This window comes from Pristiophorus japonicus, unplaced genomic scaffold (assembly GCF_044704955.1).
Source record: "Pristiophorus japonicus isolate sPriJap1 unplaced genomic scaffold, sPriJap1.hap1 HAP1_SCAFFOLD_432, whole genome shotgun sequence".
NCBI classification, from domain to species: domain Eukaryota; kingdom Metazoa; phylum Chordata; class Chondrichthyes; family Pristiophoridae; genus Pristiophorus; species Pristiophorus japonicus.
Window position 1 is genome coordinate 430529 of NW_027254224.1, and position 22539 is coordinate 453067.

The following is a 22539-nucleotide window of genomic DNA, read 5'->3' on the forward strand; positions in this document are numbered from 1 at the left end:
GACCCAGTCTACTCAATCTATCATCATAAGGTAACCCTCTCATCTCCGGAATCAGCCTAGTGAATCGTCTCTGTACCCCCTCCAAAGCCAGTATATCCTTCCTTAAGTAAGGTGACCAAAACTGCACGCAGTACTCCAGGTGCGGCCTCACCAATACCCTATACAGTTGCAGCAGGACCTCCCTGCTTTTGTACTCCATCCCTCTCGCAATGAAGGCCAACATTCCATTCGCCTTCCCGATTACCTGCTGCACCTGCAAACTAACTTTTTGGGATTCATGCACAAGGAGCGCAGGGCAGTCATCGTCCTGCTGCCTAAGAAGGGCGATCTCCGCCTTCTTAAGAACTGGCGCCCGGTCTCCCTCCTCAGCACGGACTACAAAATCTTCGCCAGGGCGATGTCTGCTCGCCTTGGTGCCGTGCTGGACCACATGATCCACCCCGACCAGTCCTACACGGTCCCGGGCCGGACAATCCACGACAACGTCCATCTGGTCCGGGACCTCATCCATCATTCCCAGGAGGCTGGTCTGTCGGTCGCCTTCCTATCTCTCGACCAAGAGAAGGCGTTCGACAGGGTGGATCACGACTATCTGCTCGGAACTCTGCGCGCTTTCGGGTTCGGGACGCATTTCGTCGCCCGGATCCGACTTTTGTACGCCGCCGCGGAGTGTCTGATTAAGGTTAACGGGTCCTTGACGGCGCCCCTTCGCTTTAGGAGAGGGGTGCGCCAGGGATGCCCCATGTCCGGCCAGTTATATGCCATTTGCGTGGAGCCTTTCCTGCGCCTCCTGCGGACGAGGTTGACGGGACTGGCTCTGCAAGGGCCGGGCGTGGAGGTCGTCCTCTCAGCTTACCCCGATGATGTGCTCCTCGCGGTAGAGGATCCCGCTGACCTGCGGAGGATGCGTGAGTGCCAGGAGATTTACTCGGCCGCGTCCTCCGCCAGGATCAACTGGGAGAAATGTTCCGGACTGCTGGTGGGTCAATGGCGGGTGGACTCCCTGCCGGAGGAGCTCAGGCCTTTTACCTGGAGCACGACCCATCTCCTCTATCTGGGAGTCTACCTTAGCCCCAACGAGGAAGCCTGGCCGGTGAACTGGCAGGAGCTGGAGGCCAAGGTCGCCGCTCGCCTAGGGCGCTGGACAGGACTGCTCCGAGTGCTGTCCTACAGGGGTCGAGCGCTAGTCATATACCAGCTGGTGGCCGCAATGTTGTGGTATCGGCTGGTCACTTTGACCCCTCCCCCTGCGTTTGTCGCCAAGATACAGAAGAAGCTGGTGGACTTCTTCTGGAACAACAGGAAGCACTGGGTCTCTGCGGCGGTCTTGAGTCTCCCGCTTGAGGAGGGCGGTCAGTCGTTGGTGTGCGTCAGCGCCCAGCTCGCGACTTTCCGTCTTCAGACCCTGCAGAGATACCTTTACGTCGAGCCCCCTCCTAGGTGGTGTGCTCTGGCGACGTATTTCTTCCGCCAGCAGCACGGCCTCAACTGCGACACGCAGCTACTGTTTGTGAACTTGGGGGTTGTCAGGACCACCCTCCGGGAGCTGCCTGTCTTTTACAGGGACCTCATCAGGGTCTGGAACAAAATCTCCACCAAGCGCAGCTCTCCGCCGGCTGTGGCCTAACTAGTTTTATACAGCTCAAGCATAACCCCCACTGCTCTTGTACTCGGCTAATAAAGGCAAGTATTCCGTCTGCCACCTCGATCCCGTTATCTTAGCTGTGAGTTCTGTCGGTGAATGTGTGTGTGCCGATATAAATAATCAGGAAGGCAAATTAATTGTTAACCTTTATTGCCGGGGGGAGGAGTATAAAAGCAGAGAAGTCCTGCTACAACTGTACAGGGCGCTGGTGAGGCCACACCTGGAGTACTGCGTGCAGTTTTGGTCTCCGTATTTATGACGATACACACTTGCACTGGAGGCAGTTCAGAGAAGGTTCACTCGGTTGATTCCGGGGATGAGGGGGTTGACTTATGAGGAAAGGTTGAGCGGGTTGGGCCTCTACTCATTGGAATTCAGAAGAATGAGAGGCGATCTTATTGAAACGTATAAGATACTGAGGGGGCTCGACAGGGTATATGCAGAGAGGATGTTTCCCCCTCGTGGGGGGAATCTAGAACTAGGGGGCGGGGGGGGGTATAGTCTCAGAATAAGGGGTCGTCCATTTAAAACGGAGATGAGGAATTTCTTCTGAGGGTGGTGAATCGGAATTCTCTGCCCCAGAGAGCTGTGGAGGCTGGGTCATTGAATATATTTACGGTGGAGATGGACAGATTTTTGAGCGATAAGGGAGTGAAGGGTTTTGGGGATCGGGCAGGGAAGTGGAGCTGAGTCCATGATCGGATCAACCATGATCTTATTGAATAACGGAGCAGGCTCGAGGGGCCGAATGGCCGACTCCTGCTCCTGTTTCTTACGACACTGATCTCTCTCTCTCTCTCTCCCTCTCTCTGCAGGCTCCAGACTGGAATGCGTGGGGCCTTTGGTAAGCCCCAGGGCACCGTGGCCCGAGTCAACATTGGCCAGGTCATCATGTCCGTGCGCACCAAGACCCAAAACAAGGAGCATGTGATCGAGGCTCTCCGCAGGGCCAAGTTCAAGTTCCCTGGGCGCCAGAAGGTAACTCGGCGACGGTTTGGGGAGTGGGGGGGGTATCCTGTACTGAAAGGGTCATACGTGCATCCAGACCTCCGAAAACCAGAATCGCCCACCAAAAAAAAAAACTAACATTTTGTGTGTAGCCGCTATTGTTGTCCGTAAACCGGACGTTTTTGCGAGGCGCAATCTGCCGCCGACTCGGTCAAGGATTCCAGATTTCAGGCGAGAAAAGTCGAGTCTCAAGTCCGGACGCCGACCAAACTCTTGATTTCGGGCCTCGCCCGGCTTAAAACCCGGCGAGGATTCCGGATTCCGGACCGCCGGTTTTCTTGGCTGAAATCCGGGAAGCCCCGAAAGCTGGAGCGGACTCTGTCCCCGGGGATTTGGATTTCGGGCGTTGTACCTGCCGTCGGTTCCTGGCCTGCCCAGGGTTGGGTGGTTGGGGGGGGGGGGGCCTTGCAGTCAATTAAGCCGACCGGCTTTTTGTCTTGTCGAATGCCGGTGTGCAATGGCTGCATACAGTAACACTCTCTGGTTGTGTATGTGCTTTGTCTCTCCATACAGAGCGCTCTAAGGGACCTCTGAGACATGTGTAAACCGCGGCCACCAGCTTGAGCTGTGAGGCGTGCGCGCTTTTGGGGTGGAATTGTCGAGTTTGTCCACCTCGACGCGGCTGTGTGCATCTGCTGTCTCCTGTACGTAAGAAAAAGGAGCAGGAGGAGGCCCCTTGAGCCTGCTCCGTCCGCCATTCAATAAGATCGCGGCTGATCCGATCATGGACTCAGCTCCACTTCCCCGCCCGCTCCCCATAACCCTTCACTCCCTTATCGCTCAAAAATCTGTCTATCTCCACCGTAAATATATTCAATGACCCAGCCCCCCACAGCTCTCTGGGGCAGAGAGTTCCAAAGAGTCACGACCCTCAAGAGAAGAAATTCCTCCTCCTCCATCTTAAATGTGTGAGGAGGACACACAAAATCTGCAAAAGGACACAGACAGGCTAAGTGAGTGGGCAAAAATTTTGCAGATGGGGTATAATGTTGGAAAGTGTGAGGTCATGCACATTGGCAGAAAGAAAAATCAAAGAGCAAGTTATTATTTAAATGGAGAAAGATTGCAAAGTGCTGCAGTACAGCGGGACCTGGGGGTACTTGTACATGAAACACAAAAGGTTAGTATGCAGGTACAGCAAGTGATCAGGAAGGCCAATGGAATCTTGGCCTTTATTGCAAAGGGGATGGAGTATAAAAGCAGGGAAGTCTTGCTCCAGTTATACAGGGTATTGGTGAGGCCACACCTGGAGTACTGCGCGCAGTTTTGGTTTCCATTTTTACGAAAGGATATACTTTGGAGGCAGTTCAGAGAAGGTTCACTCGGTTGATTCCGGAGATGAGGGGGTTGACTCAATGAGGAAAGGTTGAGGAGGTTGGGCCTCTACTCATTGGAGTTCAGAAGAATGAGGTGTGATCTTATCGAAATGTATAAGATTATGAGGGGGCTCGACAAGGTGGATGCAGAGAGGATGTTTCCACTGATGGGGGAGACTAGAACTAGGGGGCATGGTCTTAGAATAAGGGACCGCCCATTTAAAACTGAGATGAGGAGGAATTTCTTTTCGGTTGTAAATCTGGAATTCGCTGCCTCAGAGAGCTGTGGAAGCCGGGACATTGAATATATTTAAGACAGAGATAGACAGTTTCTTAACCGATAAGGGGGCGGGCAGGGAAGTGGAGCTGAGTCCATGATTGGATCAGCCATGATCATATTAAATGGCGGAACAGGCTCGAATGGCCGACTCCTGCTCCTATTTCTTATGTTCTTATGGGTCCCTTCTTCTGAGCATTGCGATAGTGTTGTTCAATGCTCAGCATCCCAGCTTTCCATCTCTGGCCGCCCGTGTCGTTTTAATGTCGCGCGCCGGGTGGGGTGCGAGTGGCTGGGGGGTGGGTTCCTGCTCCTGATTACTGTGTGGCACTTAGTGGTTGTGTGTGCGCTGCACTCCACAGTGGAATATCACTTGGGGTGGGGGGGGGGGTGGGGGATGCATTGTTGGTTCACATCAGGAGGGAGTGCGATGTGGTGTCGGTGTGTGTGTGGCCTCTGCTGACCTCTCTACCTCCCCCCTCTCCCCTCAGATTCACATATCGAAGAAATGGGGATTCACCAAGTTCAACATGGCGGACTTTGATGACATGGTGGCTGAGAAACGCCTGGTTCCTGACGGCTGTGGGGTCAAGTACATCCCCAGGAGAGGTCCTCTTAACATCTGGCGTGCTCTCCACGCCGTGTAAATGTGGCTTCCTCAAAGCGTTTAAAAATTAAAAAAAACTATAGACAGTGTATTCCGTCTTCTGAATTCCTGCGGTGTCCTGAGCGGCTCCTGGTCACTCAACCGGAAGTTTTACAGTCCCTCCAACCCGTGCTGTTCATTTCGTCCCATGGAGGGCGGCGCTCCCTCGGTCCCGCCCCTCCGACGGCACGGCGCTCCCTCGGTCCCGCCCCTCCGACGGCGCGGCGCTCCCTCGGTCCCGCCCCTCCGACAGCGCGGCGCTCCCTCGGTCCCGCCCCTCCGCTGGTGCGGCGCTCCCTCAGCCATCATCATCATAGGCAGTCCCTTGGAATCGAGGAAGACTTGCTTCCAATCTAAAAGTGAGTTCTTGGGTGGCTGAACAGCCCAATACGGGAGCCACAGTCCCTGTCACAGGTGGGACAGACAGTGGTTGAGGGAAGGGGAGGGTGGGACTGGTTTGCCGCACGCTCCTTCCGTTGCCTGCGCTTGGTTTCTGCACGCTCTCGGCGACGAGACTCGAGGTGCTCAGCGCCCCTCCCGGATGCACTTCCTCCACTTAGGGCGGACTGGTCTTTGGGCCCAGGGACTCCCAGGTGTCGGTGGGGATGTTGCACTTAATCAGGGAGGCTTTGAGGGTGGTCCCTTGTAATGTTTCCTCTGCCCACCTTTGGCTCGTTTGCCATGAAGGAGTTCCGAGTAGAGCGCTTGCTTTGGGAGTCTCGTGTCGGGGGCATGCGGACAATGTGGCCCTGCCCAGTGGAGCTGATCAAGTGTGGTCAGTGCTTCGATGCTGGGGATAACCTATTTAATTACTAATCTAATGTATAGAGTCTGAACTCTTTTAGCCTATCTTGATAACTGAGAAGCTTTAGACTTGGAATTAGTCTTGTGGCCCTCATCTTCATCCTTTCCAGAGCCTCAATATCACCCACCATGTGAGGTGGCCAAAACTGGACCTAGTATTCCAAGTGTGGCCTGATTTGAGGTTTGTACAAGGACAAAACAGTACGCCTCGTCTTATACTCAGTTGTCCTATGCATATACCCCAACACCATATTTGCTTGTGCTATCATTGCATAGCACTGCTCCTGTACCTTTAAGGATGTGAGCACTAGAAAGCCTAAATCTCTTTCTATCTCCATCGTCTTCAGTGCCTTTCCCTGGAGACACTCACAGGAACCATTATCAAGCAAAATTTGACACCGAACCACATAAGGAGACATTAGTCATGGAATCATAAAGTTACAGCACGGAAGGATGCCATTTCGGCCCATCGTGTCCCGCGCCGGCCGACCAAGAGCCATCCCGGCCTAATCCCACTTTCCAGCTCTCGATCCGTAGCCCTGTGGGTTACGGCACTTCAAGCTGCACATCCAAATGTGAGGGTTTCTGCCTCTACCGCCCTTTCAGGCCGTGAGTTCCGCCCCAGACCCCCACCACCCTCTGGGTGAAGACATTTCCCCTCAAATCCCCTCTAAACCTCCCCCCAATTACTTTCAATCTCTGCCCCCTGGTTGTTGACCCCTCTGCCAAGGGAAACAGGTCCGTCCTATCCACTATCCAGGCCCCTCATCATTTTGTACACCTCAATCAGGTCTCCCCTCAGCCTCCTCTGTTCCAAGGAAAACAACCCCAGCCTCTCCAATCTTTCCTCATACCCTGAATTCTCCAGTCCAGGCAACATCCTGGTAAATCTCGTTTACACCCTCTTCAGTGCGATCACATCCTTCCTGTCACGTGACCAGAATTGCACGCAGTACTCCAGCTGCGGCCTAACCAGTGTTGTATACAGTTCAAGCATAACCTCCCTGCTCTTGTATTCCATGCCTCGGCCAATAAAGGCAAGTATTCCGTATGCCGCCTTAACCACCTTATCTACCTGGCCTGCTACCTTCAGGGATCTGTGGACCTGCACTCCAAGGTCCCTTTGTTTCTCTCAACTTTTCAGTGTAGTACCATTTAATGTGTATTCCCTCGCCTTGTTAGCCCTCCCTAAATGCATTACCTCACACGTCTCCGGATCGAACTCCATTTGCCACTGTTCTGCCCACCTGACCAGTTCATCGATATCTTCCTGCAGTCCGCAGCTTTCTTCTTCATTATCAACCACACGGCCGATCTTAGTGTCATCGGCAAACTTCTTAATCATACCCCCAACATTCAAGTCCAAGTCATTGATAATGTTCCACAAAAAGCAAGGGACCCAGCACTGAGCCCTGTGGAACCCCACTGGAAATATCCTTCCAGTCACAAAAACACCCATCGACCATTACCCTTTGCTTCCTGCCTTTGAGCCCATTTTGGATCCAACTTGCCACTTTGCCCTGGATCCCAGGGGCTTTTACTTTCGTGACCAGTCTGCCATGTGGGACCTTCTCAAAAGCTTTGCTAAAATCCATGTACACTACATCGTACACACTGCCCTCATTGACCCTCCTGGTTACCTCCTCTCAAAATTCAATCAAGTGAGTTAGACACGACCTTCCCCCAACAAATCCACGCTGACTGTCCCTGATTCATCCATGTCTTTCCAAATGAAGATTTATCCTGTCCCTCAGGATTTTTTCCACCACCGAGGCTCGGCTGACTGGCCCACAATTACTCGGTCGATCCCTTTCTCCCTTTTTCAACAAATTTACATTATTAGCGGTCCTCTGGCACCACACCTGTAACCAGAGATGTAAAAGATCCCATGGACACTATTTCGAAGAAGAGCAGCAGAGTTACCCCTGGTGACCTGGGCCAATATTTTTTCCCTCAATCAGCATAACAAAAAAACACATGATCTGGTCTGTTATGTATGTAACCCTATGTAACCAGTATCCTACTGACACCAGAGGGCGTACCTGTTGGGAGTCCCAAGGGATCCCAGCATCCCTTGGGAGCACTGTATATAAGCAGGCCTCCCATGCTGTACCAACACTCTGGAGTTAGATTAAAGGAGCTAAGGTCACACATACTCATGCCTACAGTACTCAGTTACATTATTGTGAACATAACCTGGTTGTTATCACATTGCTGTGTGTGGGAGCTTGCTGTGCGCAAATTGGCTGCCGCGTTTCCCACATTACAACAGTGACTACACTCCAAAAGTACGCCATTGGCCGTAAAGCGCTTTGAGACGTCCGGTGGTGGTGAAAGACGTTTTATAAATCCAAGTCTTTATAATCAAATATTTTACACTCAAATCTCTTAACCTTCTCTGCTCGAAGGAGAACAACCCCAGCTTCTGCAGTCTCTCTACGTCACTGAAGTCCCTCATCCCTGGAACCATTCTGGTAAATCTTTTCTGTGCCAATCTCTCAGGCCTCCGCATCCTTCCCGAGATGGAGTTGCATGTTCCTGGCAAAGTCCGACCCTGTTAAATATTATTTCACGTGCTGGACTTGAATCGGGGACGAGACGTGAAAGGTCCCACGGCCACTATTGGGAAAAGAGCAAGGGGTGTGGGGGGGAGTTCTCCCCGGTGTCCTGGGGCCAATATTTATTCCTCAACCAACAGATGATCTGTGTCACGGTGCGGATTGTGGGAGCTTGCTGTGCGCAAATTGATGGCACGTGTCCCACATTACAACAGTGAGCACGCTTCAAAATTAAAAAGTACTGCTTTGGCTGTGGAGCGCACTGGGAGGTCCCGAGGCCGTGAAAGGCGCTATCGAAATGCAGGCAAAGCGAGGGCTCCACTCGCCGGTAGACAATGGGTTAAGCTTGGGGCATCTACAGGAATTCAATTTGCGCGCTTTACAGGGCGGGGCGCCCTGGGGCCATTAAGCTTCACTGCCGCGGAGACGATCAGGAGAAGCTGCCTGCTCGGCAATGGCTTAGGCTGTGGGGAGCTAGCGTGGCATCCCTGCTGCAGTGAGGCGATTATAAAGGGCATTTTCCTTGAGCTGGACGAGTTCATCGAGCTTCTGCGAGAACATCCGTCGAATTGGAATAAGGCGTATGAGAGACTGCAGGAACACTTGAACCCAGGTACGGCTCGCCCCGGGGCCACGGGGGTCCGGTAAAATGGCAGCGTCTCCTATACTTGAGGAAAGACAAGCCTCGTCTACGGCTACCTGTCCGCGGGATTTAACACCTTTTAGTCACCGGGTATCGTTCTGGTGAATCTGCGCTGACACCCCTCCCAGGCCGATACTTCCCTCCTGAGGTGCGGGGGGGGTGGGGGGGGGGGGTGGGGGGGGGGCCCAGAACTGAACACAGTTACTCCAGGCGGGGTGTAACTGCCAGCGTCGCCCTTAGACAAAATGGTCAAACTTTTTTTTTTTGGAGCCTTTTCTTTGAGTTTAAGTAGTGTCAGCGAACGTTTCAGAAATCAAACGAAATATTTTTTGCTAATTTAAATAATAAACAACTTGGTTAAAAATAACATTATATGCAGAGAGTTGGTGAGAATGTGGAACTCGCTACCCACCCCCACAGTATTCAAATGAGGCAGACAAAAAGCAGGAAACTATAGACCGGTTAGCCTAACGTCTGTGGTTGGGAAAATGCTGGAGTTAATTATTAAGGAAGCAGTAGCAGGACATTTGGAAAATAATGTCTTCTCCCAGAGGGTTGTGAATCTGTGGAATTCTCTGCCCAAGGGAAGCAGTTGAGGCGAGCTCATTGAATGTATTCAAATCACAGATAGATAGATTTTTAACCAATAAGGGAATTAAGGGTTACGGGGAGCGGGCGGGTAAGTGGAGCTGAGTCCACGGCCAGACCAGCCGTTGAATGGCGGAGCAGGCTCGAGGGGCTAGATGGCCTACTCCTGTTCCTAGTTCTTATGTTCTTATAATTCAATCAAGCAGAGTCAGCATGGTTTTATGAAAGGGAAATTATGTTTGACGAATTTGCTGGAGTTTTTTAAGGATGTATCGAGCAGGATAGATAAGGGGGAACCAGTGGATGTGGTGTATTTGGATTTCCAGAAGGTATTCGATAAGGTGCCACATAAAAGGTTACTGCACAAGATAAAAGGTCACGGAGTTGGGGGTAATATATTAGCATGGATAGAGGATTGGCTGACTAACAGATAACAGAGAGTCGGGATAAATGGGTCATTTTGCGGTTGGCAATCAGTAACTAGTGGGGTGCCGCAGGGATCGGTGCTGGGGCCTCAACTATTTACAATCTATATTAATGACCTGGATGAAGGGACCGAGTGTAACGTAGCCAAGTTTGCTGACGATACAAAGATGAGTGGGGAAGCAAATTGTGAAGACACAAACGGGATATAGACGGGCTCAGTGAGTGGGCAAAGATTTGGCACGGTGGGAATACAAGGTGGGAAAATGTGAGTGTTTTGGGGGCAATAGCCAGCAAAGGGGAAAGTCTAGCCCTCGGTTTGGCAAGTGGGAGAGTTCGGGGAGGTGGGGGCGGGAGGTGTTGATCTCCCTTGTTTTTCTTACCTTTTTCCGCAGAGCGGCGGTGTACCTGAGCGGGAACCGACCAAGGCCCGAGAGCGGGGATAAAGGCCAGAGCAGACCACAGCATACGGCCAGTGCCATCTCCTGGACGAGTTTTGATCGCCTGGTTGGGTCGGAGAGGAATTTCCCCAGATTTTTTTCCCCCAATGGGCCTGGGTTTTTAATCTGTTTTTTTTTGCCTCTCCCAGGAGATCGCACAGCTCCGGGGTGAGGAGAACTCTGCTGTGGGACATCACAGGAAAAGCAGCTAAATGATTGGTAGTGATTGTGGGCTAAGGTTTTGTGTTACGTTAAAATAGAGCGTAGAACAAAATTCTAAAAATGAACAATTCATTTAACTAATTTAATAAACTATGTAGGGTAAATACTTTGATTAACACTAAACGAATGAATTTAATTAAATAATGGGAGAACAGGAGATGTGTTGCTGCTGCAATATGTGGGAGCTTCTGGTCGTTTTGGTCCAGGGCGACTACATCTGCGTGTAAGTGTCTACGGCTCGACAAACTTTGGCTCCGAGTTAAGGGGAGGGAGAAAGTTACCGGGACCTTTTGATACAGGAGGCAGCCACAGCCTCTAGATTAAATACTTTCGAATTGACACGTGGTCCAGGGACAGGAGGGTGTGACTACGAGTGAAGCAGGTAAGGGGATCCAGGAGCTTGTATTGCACTAGCCTCAGTCCCCGCACTTGTCCAATAGATTTGAGGTTCTTGCAACCCTTGTGGACAAGTGTGCAGACTGCGGGGTGGACAGGCAGACTGACCAAGGCACTGTGGTACAGAAACATAGAAATTAGGTGCAGGAGCAGGCCATTTGGCCATTCAATAAGATCATGGCTGATCATTCAACCTCAGTACCCCATTCCTGCTTTCTCTCCATACCCCTTGATCCCTTTAGCCGTAAGGGCCACATCTAACTCCCTTTTGAATATATCTAACGAACTGGCCTCAACAACTCTCTGCGGTAGAGAATTCCACAGGTTAACCACTCTCTGAGCGAAGAAGTTTCTCCTCATCTCGGTCCTAAGTGGCTTACCCCTTATCCTTAGACTGTGACCCCTGGTTCTGGACTTCCCCAACATCAGGAACATTCTTCCTGCATCTAACCTGTCCAATCCCGTCAGAATTTTGTATGTTTCTATGAGATCCCCTCTCATTCTTCTAAACTCCAGTGGATACAAGCCCAGTTGATCCAGTCTCTCCTCATATGTCAGTCCTGCCATCCCGGGAATCAGTCTGGTGAACCTTCGCTGTACTCCCTCAATAGCAAGAATGTCCTTCCTCAGAATAGAAGACCAAAACTGAACACAATATTCAAGGTGTGGCCTCACCAAGGCCCTGTACAACTGCAGTAAGACCGCCCTGCTCCTATACTCAAATCCTCTCGCTATGAAGGCCAACATGCCATTTGCCTTCTTCACCGCCTGCTGTACCTGCATGCCAACCTTCAATGACTGATGTACCATGACACCCAGGTCTCGCTGCACCTCCCCTTTTCCTAATCTGTCACCATTCAGATAATATTCTGTCTTCCTGCTTTTGCCACCAAAGTGGATAACCTCACATTTATCCACATTATACTGCATCTGCCATGCGTTTGCCCACTCACCTAACCTGTCCAAGTCACCCTGCAGCCTCTTAGCATCCTCCTCACAGCTCACACTGCCACCCAGTTTAGTGTCATCTGCAAACTTGGAGATATTACACTCAATTCCTTCATCTAAATCATTGATGTTTATTTTAAAAAGCCAAGCAAGTGTGTGTGGGGCGGGCAGGGTGGTGGGGGGCGGGGGGGGGTAAGCTTACCCGGTGCCAGGGTAAAGGACATCTCCTCCGGGCTGGAGAAGAACGTGGAATGTGAGGGGAAGGAGCCAGTTGTCATGGTACATGTAGGGACCAATGACACAGGTAGGACTAAGAAGGAGGTTCTGCTGAGAGAGTTGGAGCAGCTAGGGACTAAATTGAAAAGCTGAACCAGAAAGATAATGATCTCTGCATTATTACCTGAGGCACAAGCAAATTGGCATAGGGTCAAAAGAATCAGGGAGATCAATACCTGGCTCAGAGATTGGTGTGGGAGAAGTGGGTTACAATTCATGGGGCACTGGCTCCAATACTCGCGAAAGAGAGAGCTGTTCCGTGGGGTGTACAGTTTTGGTTTCCATATTTACGAAAGGATATACTTGCTTTGGAGGCAGTTCAGAGAAGGTTCACTCGGTTGATTCCGGAGATGAGGGGGTTGACTTACGAGGAAAGGCAGACCAGGTTAGGCCTCTACTCATTGGAATTCAGAAGGATGAGAGATGATCTTATCGAAATGTATAAGATTATGAGGGGGGCTCGACAAGGTGGATGCAGAGAGGATGTTTCCACTGATGGGGGAGACTAGAACTAGGGGATATGGTCTTAGAACAAGGGGCCGCCCATTTAAAACTGAGATAAGGAGGAATTTCTTCTGGTGAATCTGTGGAATTCTCTGCCCCAGAGAGCTGTGGAGGCTGGGTCACTGAATATATTTAAGGTGGAGATAGACTGATTTTTGAGGGTTATGGGGAGCGGGCGGGGAAGCGGAGCTGAGTCCATGATCAGATCAGCCATGATTGTATTGAATGGTGGAGCAGGCTCGAGGGGCCGAATGGCCGACCCCTGCTCCTATTTCTTATGTTTTTAAGAGCTACAGGTCTATGGACCAAGAGATGGAAAGTGGGATTAGGCTGACTAGCTGTTTGTCGGCCACGCGGACACGATGGGCTGAATGGCCTCTTTCTGTGCCATAAATTGCTATGATTTTCTCTGATTAATTTCCTCTCGTGCAGCTCGGTATCAAATTTTGTTTGATAATGACTCCTGTGAAGCATCTTGGGACGTTTTACTACATTGAAGGTGCTATATACGAACATAAGAACATAAGAATTAGGAACAGGAGTAGGCCATCTAGCCCCTCGAGCCTGCTCCGCCATTCAACAAGATCATGGCTGATCTGGCCGTGGACTCAGCTCCACTTACCCGCCCGCTCCCTGTAACCCTTAATTCCCTTATTGGTTAAAAATCTATCTATCTGTGACTTGAATACATTCAATGAGCTAGCCTCAACTGCTTCCTTGGGCAGAGAATTCCACAGATTCACAACCCTCTGGGAGAAGAAATTCCTTCTCAACTTGGTTTTAAATTGGCTCCCCCGTATTTTGAGGCTGTGCCCCCTAGTTCTAGTCTCCCCGACCAGCGGAAACAACCTCTCTGCCTCAATCTTGTCTATCCCCTTTCATTATTTTCAATGTTTCTATAAGATCACCCCTCATCCTTCTGAATTCTAACGAGTAAAGACCCAGTCTACTCAATCTATCATCATAAGGTAACCCTCTCATCTCCGGAATCAGCCTAGTGAATCGTCTCTGTACCCCCTCCAAAGCCAGTATATCCTTCCTTAAGTAAGGTGACCAAAACTGCACGCAGTACTCCAGGTGCGACCTCACCAATACCCTATACAATTGCAGCAGGACCTCCCTGCTTTTGTACTCCATCCCTCTCGCAATGAAGGCCAACATTCCATTCGCCTTCCCGATTACCTGCTGCACCTGCAAACTAACTTTTTGGGATTCATGCACAAGGAGCGCAGGGCAGTCATCGTCCTGCTGCCTAAGAAGGGCGATCTCCGCCTTCTTAAGAACTGGCGCCCGGTCTCCCTCCTCAGCACGGACTACAAAATCTTCGCCAGGGCGATGTCTGCTCGCCTTGGTGCCGTGCTGGACCACATGATCCACCCCGACCAGTCCTACACGGTCCCGGGCCGGACAATCCACGACAACGTCCATCTGGTCCGGGACCTCATCCATCATTCCCAGGAGGCTGGTCTGTCGGTCGCCTTCCTATCTCTCGACCAAGAGAAGGCGTTCGACAGGGTGGATCACGACTATCTGCTCGGAACTCTGCGCGCTTTCGGGTTCGGGACGCATTTCGTCGCCCGGATCCGACTTTTGTACGCCGCCGCGGAGTGTCTGATTAAGGTTAACGGGTCCTTGACGGCGCCCCTTCGCTTTAGGAGAGGGGTGCGCCAGGGATGCCCCATGTCCGGCCAGTTATATGCCATTTGCGTGGAGCCTTTCCTGCGCCTCCTGCGGACGAGGTTGACGGGACTGGCTCTGCAAGGGCCGGGCGTGGAGGTCGTCCTCTCAGCTTACCCCGATGATGTGCTCCTCGCGGTAGAGGATCCCGCTGACCTGCGGAGGATGCGTGAGTGCCAGGAGATTTACTCGGCCGCGTCCTCCGCCAGGATCAACTGGGAGAAATGTTCCGGACTGCTGGTGGGTCAATGGCGGGTGGACTCCCTGCCGGAGGAGCTCAGGCCTTTTACCTGGAGCACGACCCATCTCCTCTATCTGGGAGTCTACCTTAGCCCCAACGAGGAAGCCTGGCCGGTGAACTGGCAGGAGCTGGAGGCCAAGGTCGCCGCTCGCCTAGGGCGCTGGACAGGACTGCTCCGAGTGCTGTCCTACAGGGGTCGAGCGCTAGTCATATACCAGCTGGTGGCCGCAATGTTGTGGTATCGGCTGGTCACTTTGACCCCTCCCCCTGCGTTTGTCGCCAAGATACAGAAGAAGCTGGTGGACTTCTTCTGGAACAACAGGAAGCACTGGGTCTCTGCGGCGGTCTTGAGTCTCCCGCTTGAGGAGGGCGGTCAGTCGTTGGTGTGCGTCAGCGCCCAGCTCGCGACTTTCCGTCTTCAGACCCTGCAGAGATACCTTTACGTCGAGCCCCCTCCTAGGTGGTGTGCTCTGGCGACGTATTTCTTCCGCCAGCAGCACGGCCTCAACTGCGACACGCAGCTACTGTTTGTGAACTTGGGGGTTGTCAGGACCACCCTCCGGGAGCTGCCTGTCTTTTACAGGGACCTCATCAGGGTCTGGAACAAAATCTCCACCAAGCGCAGCTCTCCGCCGGCTGTGGCCTAACTAGTTTTATACAGCTCAAGCATAACCCCTACTGCTCTTGTACTCGGCTAATAAAGGCAAGTATTCCGTCTGCCACCTCGATCCCGTTATCTTAGCTGTGAGTTCTGTCGGTGAATGTGTGTGTGCCGATATAAATAATCAGGAAGGCAAATTAATTGTTAACCTTTATTGCCGGGGGGAGGAGTATAAAAGCAGAGAAGTCCTGCTACAACTGTACAGGGCGCTGGTGAGGCCACACCTGGAGTACTGCGTGCAGTTTTGGTCTCCGTATTTATGACGATACACACTTGCACTGGAGGCAGTTCAGAGAAGGTTTACTCGGTTGATTCCAGGGATGAGGGGGTTGACTTATGAGGAAAGGTTGAGCAGGTTGGGCCTCTACTCATTGGAATTCAGAAGAATGAGAGGTGATCTTATCGAAACGTATAAGATACTGAGGGGGCTCGACAGGGTAGATGCAGAGAGGATGTTTCCCCCTCGTGGGAGGAATCTAGAACTGGGGGGGGGGGGGGTATAGTCTCAGAATAAGGGGTCGTCCATTTAAAACGGAGATGAGGAATTTCTTCTGAGGGTGGTGAATCTGTGGAATTCTCTGCCCCAGAGAGCTGTGGAGGCTGGGTCATTGAATATATTTACGGTGGAGATGGACAGATTTTTGAGCGATAAGGGAGTGAAGGGTTTTGGGGATCGGGCAGGGAAGTGGAGCTGAGTCCATGATCGGATCATCATGATCTTATTGAATAACGGAGCAGGCTCGAGGGGCCGAATGGCCGACTCCTGCTCCTGTTTCTTACGACACTGATCTCTCTCTCTCTCTCTCTCCCTCTCTCTGCAGGCTCCAGACTGGAATGCGTGGGGCCTTTGGTAAGCCCCAGGGCACCGTGGCCCGAGTCAACATTGGCCAGGTCATCATGTCCGTGCGCACCAAGACCCAAAACAAGGAGCATGTGATCGAGGCTCTCCGCAGGGCCAAGTTCAAGTTCCCTGGGCGCCAGAAGGTAACTCGCCGACGGTTTGGGGAGTGGGGGGGGGTATCCTGTACTGAAAGGGTCATATGTGCATCCAGACCTCCGTAAACCGGACGTTTTTGCGAGGCGCAATCTGCCGCCGACTCGGTCAAGGATTCCAGATTGCAGGCGAGAAAAGTCGAGTCTCAAGTCCGGACGCCGACCAAACTCTTGATTTCGGGCCTCGCCCGGCTTAAAACCCGGCGAGGATTCCGGATTCCGGACCGCCGGTTTTCTTGGCTGAAATCCGGGAAGCCCCGAAAGCTGGAGCGGATTCTGTCCCCGGGGATTTGGATTTCGGGCGTTGTACCTGCCGTCGGTTCCTGGCCTGCCCAGGGTTGGGTGGTTGGGGGGGGGGGGGCCTTGCAGTCAATTAAGCTGACCGGCTTTTTGTCTTGTCGAATGCCGGTGTGCAATGGCTGCATACAGTAACACTCTCTGGTTGTGTATGTGCTTTGTCTCTCCATACAGAGCGCTCTAAGGGACCTCTGAGACATGTGTAAACCGCGGCCACCAGCTTGAGCTGTGAGGCGTGCGCGCTTTTGGGGTGGAATTGTCGAGTTTGTCCACCTCGACGCGGCTGTGTGCATCTGCTGTCTCCTGTACGTAAGAAAAAGGAGCAGGAGGAGGCCCCTTGAGCCTGCTCCGTCCGCCATTCAATAAGATCGCGGCTGATCCGATCATGGACTCAGCTCCACTTCCCTTGCCCGCTCCCCATAACCCTTCACTCCCTTATCGCTCAAAAATCTGTCTATCTCCACCGTAAATATATTCAATGACCCAGCCCCCCACAGCTCTCTGGGGCAGAGAGTTCCAAAGAGTCACGACCCTCAAGAGAAGAAATTCCTCCTCCTCCATCTTAAATGTGTGAGGAGGACACAAAATCTGCAAAAGGACACAGACAGGCTCAGTGAGTGGGCAAAAATTTGGCAGATGGGGTATAATGTTGGAAAGTGTGAGGTCATGCACATTGGCAGAAAGAAAAATCAAAGAGCAAGTTATTATTTAAATGGAGAAAGATTGCAAAGTGCTGCAGTACAGCGGGACCTGGGGGTTGCTTGTACATGAAACACAAAAGGTTAGTATGCAGGTACAGCAAGTGATCAGGAAGGCCGATGGAATCTTGGCCTTTATTGCAAAGGGGATGGAGTATAAAAGCAGGGAAGTCTTGCTCCAGTTATACAGGGTACTGGTGAGGCCACACCTGGAGTACTGCGCGCAGTTTTCGTTTCTATATTTACGAAAGGATATACTTTGGAGGCAGTTCAGAGAAGGTTCACTCGGTTGATTCCGGAGATGAGGGGGTTGACTTAATGAGGAAAGGTTGAGTGGGTTGGGCCTCTACTCATTGGAGTTCAGAAGAATGAGAGGTGATCTTATCGAAATGTATAAGATTATGAGGGGGCTCGGCAAGGTGGATGCAGAGAGGATGTTTCCACTGATGGGGGAGACTAGAACTAGGGGGCATGGTCTTAGAATAAGGGACCGCCCATTTAAAACTGAGATGAGGAGGAATTTCTTTTCGGTTGTAAATCTGGAATTCGCTGCCTCAGAGAGCTGTGGAAGCCGGGACATTGAATATATTTAAGACAGAGATAGACAGTTTCTTAACCAATAAGGGGGCGGGCAGGGAAGTGGAGCTGAGTCCATGATTGGATCAGCCATGATCGTATTAAATGGCGGAGCAGGCTCGAATGGCCGACTCCTGCTCCTATTTCTTATGTTCTTATGGGTCCCTTCTTCTGAGCATTGCGATAGTGTTGTTCAATGCTCAGCATCCCAGCTTTCCATCTCTGGCCGCCCGTGTCGTTTTAATGTCGCGCGCCGGGTGGGGTGCGAGTGGCTGGGGGGTGGGTTCCTGCTCCTGATTACTGTGTGGCACTTAGTGGTTGTGTGTGCGCTGCACTCCACAGTGGAATATCACTTGGGGTGGGGGGGGGGTGGTGGGGGATACATTGTTGGTTCACATCAGGAGGGAGTGCGATGTGGTGTCGGTGTGTGTGTGGCCCCTGCTGACCTCTCTACCTCCCCCCTCTCCCCTCAGATTCACATATCGAAGAAATGGGGATTCACCAAGTTCAACATGGCGGACTTTGATGACATGGTGGCTGAGAAACGCCTGGTTCCTGACGGCTGTGGGGTCAAGTACATCCCCAGGAGAGGTCCTCTTAACATCTGGCGTGCTCTCCACGCCGTGTAAATGTGGCTTCCTCAAAGCGTTTAAAAATTAAAAAAAACTATAGACCGTGTATTCCGTCTTCTGAATTCCTGCGCTGTCCTGAGCGGCTCCTGGTCACTCAACCGGAAGTTTTACAGTCCCTCCAACCCGTGCTGTTCATTTCGTCCCATGGAGGGCGGCGCTCCCTCGGTCCCGCCCCTCCGACGGCGCGGCGCTCCCTCGGTCCCGCCCCTCCGCTGGTGTGGCGCTCCCTCAGCCATCATCATCATAGGCAGTCCCTCGGAATCGAGGAAGACTTGCTTCCAATCTAAAAGCGAGTTCTTGGGTGGCTGAACAGTCCAATACGGGAGCCACAGTCCCTGTCACAGGGTGGGACAGACAGTGGTTGAGGGAAGGGGAGGGTGGGACTGGTTTGCCGCACGCTCCTTCCGCTGCCTGCGCTTGGTTTCTGCACGCTCTCGGCGACGAGACTCGAGGTGCTCAGCGCCCCTCCCGGATGCACTTCCTCCACTTAGGGCGGACTGGTCTTTGGGCCCAGGGACTCCCAGGTGTCGGTGGGGATGTTGCACTTTATCAGGGAGGCTTTGAGGGTGGTCCCTTGTAACGTTTCCTCTGCCCACCTTTGGCTCGCTTGCCGTGAAGGAGTTCCGAGTAGAGCGCTTGCTTTGGGAGTCTCGTGTCGGTGGCATGCGGACAATGTGGCCCTGCCCAGTGGAGCTGATCAAGTGTGGTCAGTGCTTCGATGCTGGGGATAGATAACCTATTTAATTACTAATCTAATGTATAGAGTCTGAACTCTTTTAGCCTATCTTGATAACTGAGAAGCTTTAGACTTGGAATTAGTCTTGTGGCCCCCATCTTCATTCTTTCCAGAGCCTCAATATCACCCACCATGTGAGGTGGCCAAAACTGGACCTAGTATTCCAAGTGTGGCCTGATTTGAGGTTTGTACAAGGACAAAACAGTACGCCTCGTCTTATACTCAGTTGTCCTATGCATATACCCCAACACCATATTTGCTTGTGCTATCATTGCACAGCACTGCTCCTGTACCTTTAAGGATGTGAGCACTAGAAAGCCTAAATCTCTTTCTATCTCCATCGTCTTCAGTGCCTTTCCCTGGAGACACTCACAGGAGCCATTATCAAGCAAAATTTGACACCGAACCACATAAGGAGACATTAGTCATGGAATCATAAAGTTACAGCACGGAAGGATGCCATTTCGGCCCATCGTATCCCGCGCCGGCCGACCAAGAGCCATCCCGGCCTAATCCCACTTTCCAGCTCTCGATCCGTAGCCCTGTAGGTTACGACACTTCAAGCTGCACATCCAAATGTGAGGGTTTCTGCCTCTACCGCCCTTTCAGGCCGTGAGTTCCGCCCCAGACCCCCACCGCCCTCTGGGTGAAGACATTTCCCCCCAAATCCCCTCTAAACCTCCCCCCAATTACTTTCAATCTCTGCCCCCTGGTTGTTGACCCCTCTGCCAAGGGAAACAGGTCCGTCCTATCCACTATCCAGGCCCCTCATCATTTTGTACACCTCAATCAGGTCTCCCCTCAGCCTCCTCTGTTCCAAGGAAAACAACCCCAGCCTCTCCAATCTTTCCTCATACCCCGAATTCTCCAGTCCAGGCAACATCCTGGTAAATCTCGTTTACACCCTCTTCAGTGCGATCACATCCTTCCTGTCACGTGACCAGAATTGCACGCAGTACTCCAGCTGCGGCCTAACCAGTGTTGTATACAGTTCAAACATAACCTCCCTGCTCTTGTATTCCATGCCTCGGCCAATAAAGGCAAGTATTCCGTATTCCATGCCTCGTCCAATAAAGGCAAGTATTCCGTATGCCGCCTTAACCACCTTATCCACCTGGCCTGCCACCTTCAGGGATCTGTGGACCTGCACTCCAAGGTCCCTTTGTTTCTCTCCACTTTTCAGTGTAGTACCATTTAATGTGTATTCCCTCGCCTTGTTAGCCCTCCCTAAATGCATTACCTCACACGTCTCCGGATCGAACTCCATTTGCCACTGTTCTGCCCACCTGACCAGTTCATCGATATCTTCCTGCAGTCCACAGCTTTCTTCTTCATTATCAACCACACGGCCGATCTTAGTGTCATCGGCAAACTTCTTAATCATACCCCCAACATTCAAGTCCAAGTCATTGATAATGTTCCACAAAAAGCAAGGGACCCAGCACTGAGCCCTGTGGAACCCCACTGGAAATATCCTTCCAGTCACAAAAACACCCATCAACCATTACCCTTTGCTTCCTGCCTCTGAGCCCATTTTGGATCCAACTTGCCACTTTGCCCTGGATCCCAGGGGCTTTTACTTTCGTGACCAGTCTGCCATGTGGGACCTTCTCAAAAGCTTTGCTAAAATCCATGTACACTACATCGTACACACTGCCCTCATTGACCCTCCTGGTTACCTCCTCTCAAAATTCAATCAAGTGAGTTAGACACGACCTTCCCCCAACAAATCCACGCTGACTGTCCCTGATTCATCCATGTCTTTCCAAATGAAGATTTATCCTGTCCCTCAGGATTTTTTCCACCACCGAGGCTCGGCTGACTGGCCCACAATTACTCGGTCGATCCCTTTCTCCCTTTTTCAACAAATGTACATTATTAGCGGTCCTCCAGTCCTCTGGCACCACACCTGTAACCAGAGATGTAAAAGATCCCATGGACACTATTTCGAAGAAGAGCAGCAGAGTTACCCCTGGTGACCTGGGCCAATATTTTTTCCCTCAATCAGAATAACAAAAAAACACATGATCTGGTCTGTTATGCATGTAACCCTATGTAACCAGTATCCTACTGACACCAGAGGGCGTACCTGTTGGGAGTCCCAAGGGATCCCAGCATCCCTTGGGAGCACTGTATATAAGCAGGCCTCCCATGCTGTACCAACACTCTGGAGTTAGATTAAAGGAGCTAAGGTCACACATACTCATGCCTACAGTACTCAGTTACATTATTGTGAACATAACCTGGTTGTTATCACATTGCTGTGTGTGGGAGCTTGCTGTGCGCAAATTGGCTGCCGCGTTTCCCACATTACAACAGTGACTACACTCCAAAAGTACGCCATTGGCCGTAAAGTGCTTTGAGACGTCCGGTGGTGGTGAAAGACGTTTTATAAATCCAAGTCTTTATAATCAAATATTTTACACTCAAATCTCTTAACCTTCTCTGCTCGAAGGAGAACAACCCCAGCTTCTCCAGTCTCTCTACGTCACTGAAGTCCCTCATCCCTGGAACCATTCTGGTAAATCTTTTCTGTGCCAATCTCTGAGGCCTTCGCATCCTTCCCGAGATGGAGTTGCATGTTCCTGGCAAAGTCCGACCCTGTTAAATATTATTTCACGTGCTGGACTTGAATCGGGGACGAGACGTGAAAGGTCCCACGGCCACTATTGGGAAAAGAGCAGGGGGTGTGGGGGGGAGTTCTCCCCGGTGTCCTGGGGCCAATATTTATTCCTCAACCAACAGATGATCTGTGTCACGGTGCGGATTGTGGGAGCTTGCTGTGCGCAAATTGATGGCACGTGTCCCACATTACAACAGTGAGCACGCTTCAAAATTAAAAAGTACTGCTTTGGCTGTGGAGCGCACTGGGAGGTCCCGAGGCCGTGAAAGGCGCTATCGAAATGCAGGCAAAGCAAGGGCTCCACTCGCCGGTAGACAATGGGTTAAGCTTGGGGCATCTAAAGGAATTCAATTTGCGCGCTTTACAGGGCGGGGCGCCCTGGGGCCATTAAGCTTCACTGCCGCGGAGACGATCAGGAGAAGCTGCCTGCTCAGCAATGGCTTAGGCTGTGGGGAGCTAGCGTGGCATCCCTGCTGCAGTGAGGCGATTATAAAGGGCATTTTCCTCGAGCTGGACGAGTTCATCGAGCTTCTGCGAGAACATTCGCCGAATTGGGATAAGGTGTATGAGAGACTGCAGGAACACTTGAACCCAGGTACGGCTCGCCCCGGGGCCACGGGGGTCCGGTAAAATGGCAGCGTCTCCTATACTTGAGGAAAGACAAGCCTCGTCTACGGCTACCTGTCCGCGGGATTTAACACCTTTTAGTCA

At 51.8% G+C, this 22539-nt stretch overlaps 2 protein-coding genes and 2 non-coding genes across 4 annotated transcripts; all 4 read left to right on the plus strand.

Annotated features, from left to right (window-relative positions):
• Positions 1-2430: 2430 nt before the first annotated feature.
• LOC139251698 (large ribosomal subunit protein uL16-like) lies at positions 2431-4942 on the plus strand. Its single transcript, XM_070873268.1, has 2 exons — positions 2431-2623; positions 4738-4942. The coding sequence occupies exons 1-2, from the start codon at positions 2474-2476 to the stop codon at positions 4891-4893; spliced, it is 306 nt and encodes a 101-aa protein (XP_070729369.1). The 5' UTR covers positions 2431-2473; the 3' UTR covers positions 4894-4942.
• Positions 3059-3194, plus strand: LOC139251704 (small nucleolar RNA SNORA70). Its single transcript, XR_011591398.1, has one exon. It is a non-coding gene; the product is annotated as a small nucleolar RNA SNORA70 (small nucleolar RNA).
• An 11124-nt stretch (positions 4943-16066) lies between the features above and the next one.
• LOC139251699 (large ribosomal subunit protein uL16-like) lies at positions 16067-18515 on the plus strand. Its single transcript, XM_070873269.1, has 2 exons — positions 16067-16257; positions 18311-18515. Exons 1-2 carry the CDS (start codon positions 16108-16110, stop codon positions 18464-18466), a joined length of 306 nt encoding a protein of 101 aa, XP_070729370.1. The 5' UTR covers positions 16067-16107; the 3' UTR covers positions 18467-18515.
• LOC139251701 (small nucleolar RNA SNORA70) lies at positions 16630-16765 on the plus strand. The gene has a single exon (XR_011591396.1). It is a non-coding gene; the product is annotated as a small nucleolar RNA SNORA70 (small nucleolar RNA).
• Positions 18516-22539: the final 4024 nt, after the last annotated feature.

What these genes read in the sequence shown, in the direction of transcription:
- LOC139251698 (XM_070873268.1), top strand. Translation starts at nt 2,474, where the DNA reads ATGCGTGGGGCCTTTGGTAAGCCCCAGGGCACCGTGGCCCGAGTCAAC. An exon ending in AGTTCCCTGGGCGCCAGAAG is followed by an intron (nt 2,624 to 4,737) that starts GTAACTCGGCGA and finishes CTCTCCCCTCAG; the next exon opens with ATTCACATATCGAAGAAATG.
- LOC139251699 (XM_070873269.1), top strand. Translation starts at nt 16,108, where the DNA reads ATGCGTGGGGCCTTTGGTAAGCCCCAGGGCACCGTGGCCCGAGTCAAC. An exon ending in AGTTCCCTGGGCGCCAGAAG is followed by an intron (nt 16,258 to 18,310) that starts GTAACTCGCCGA and finishes CTCTCCCCTCAG; the next exon opens with ATTCACATATCGAAGAAATG.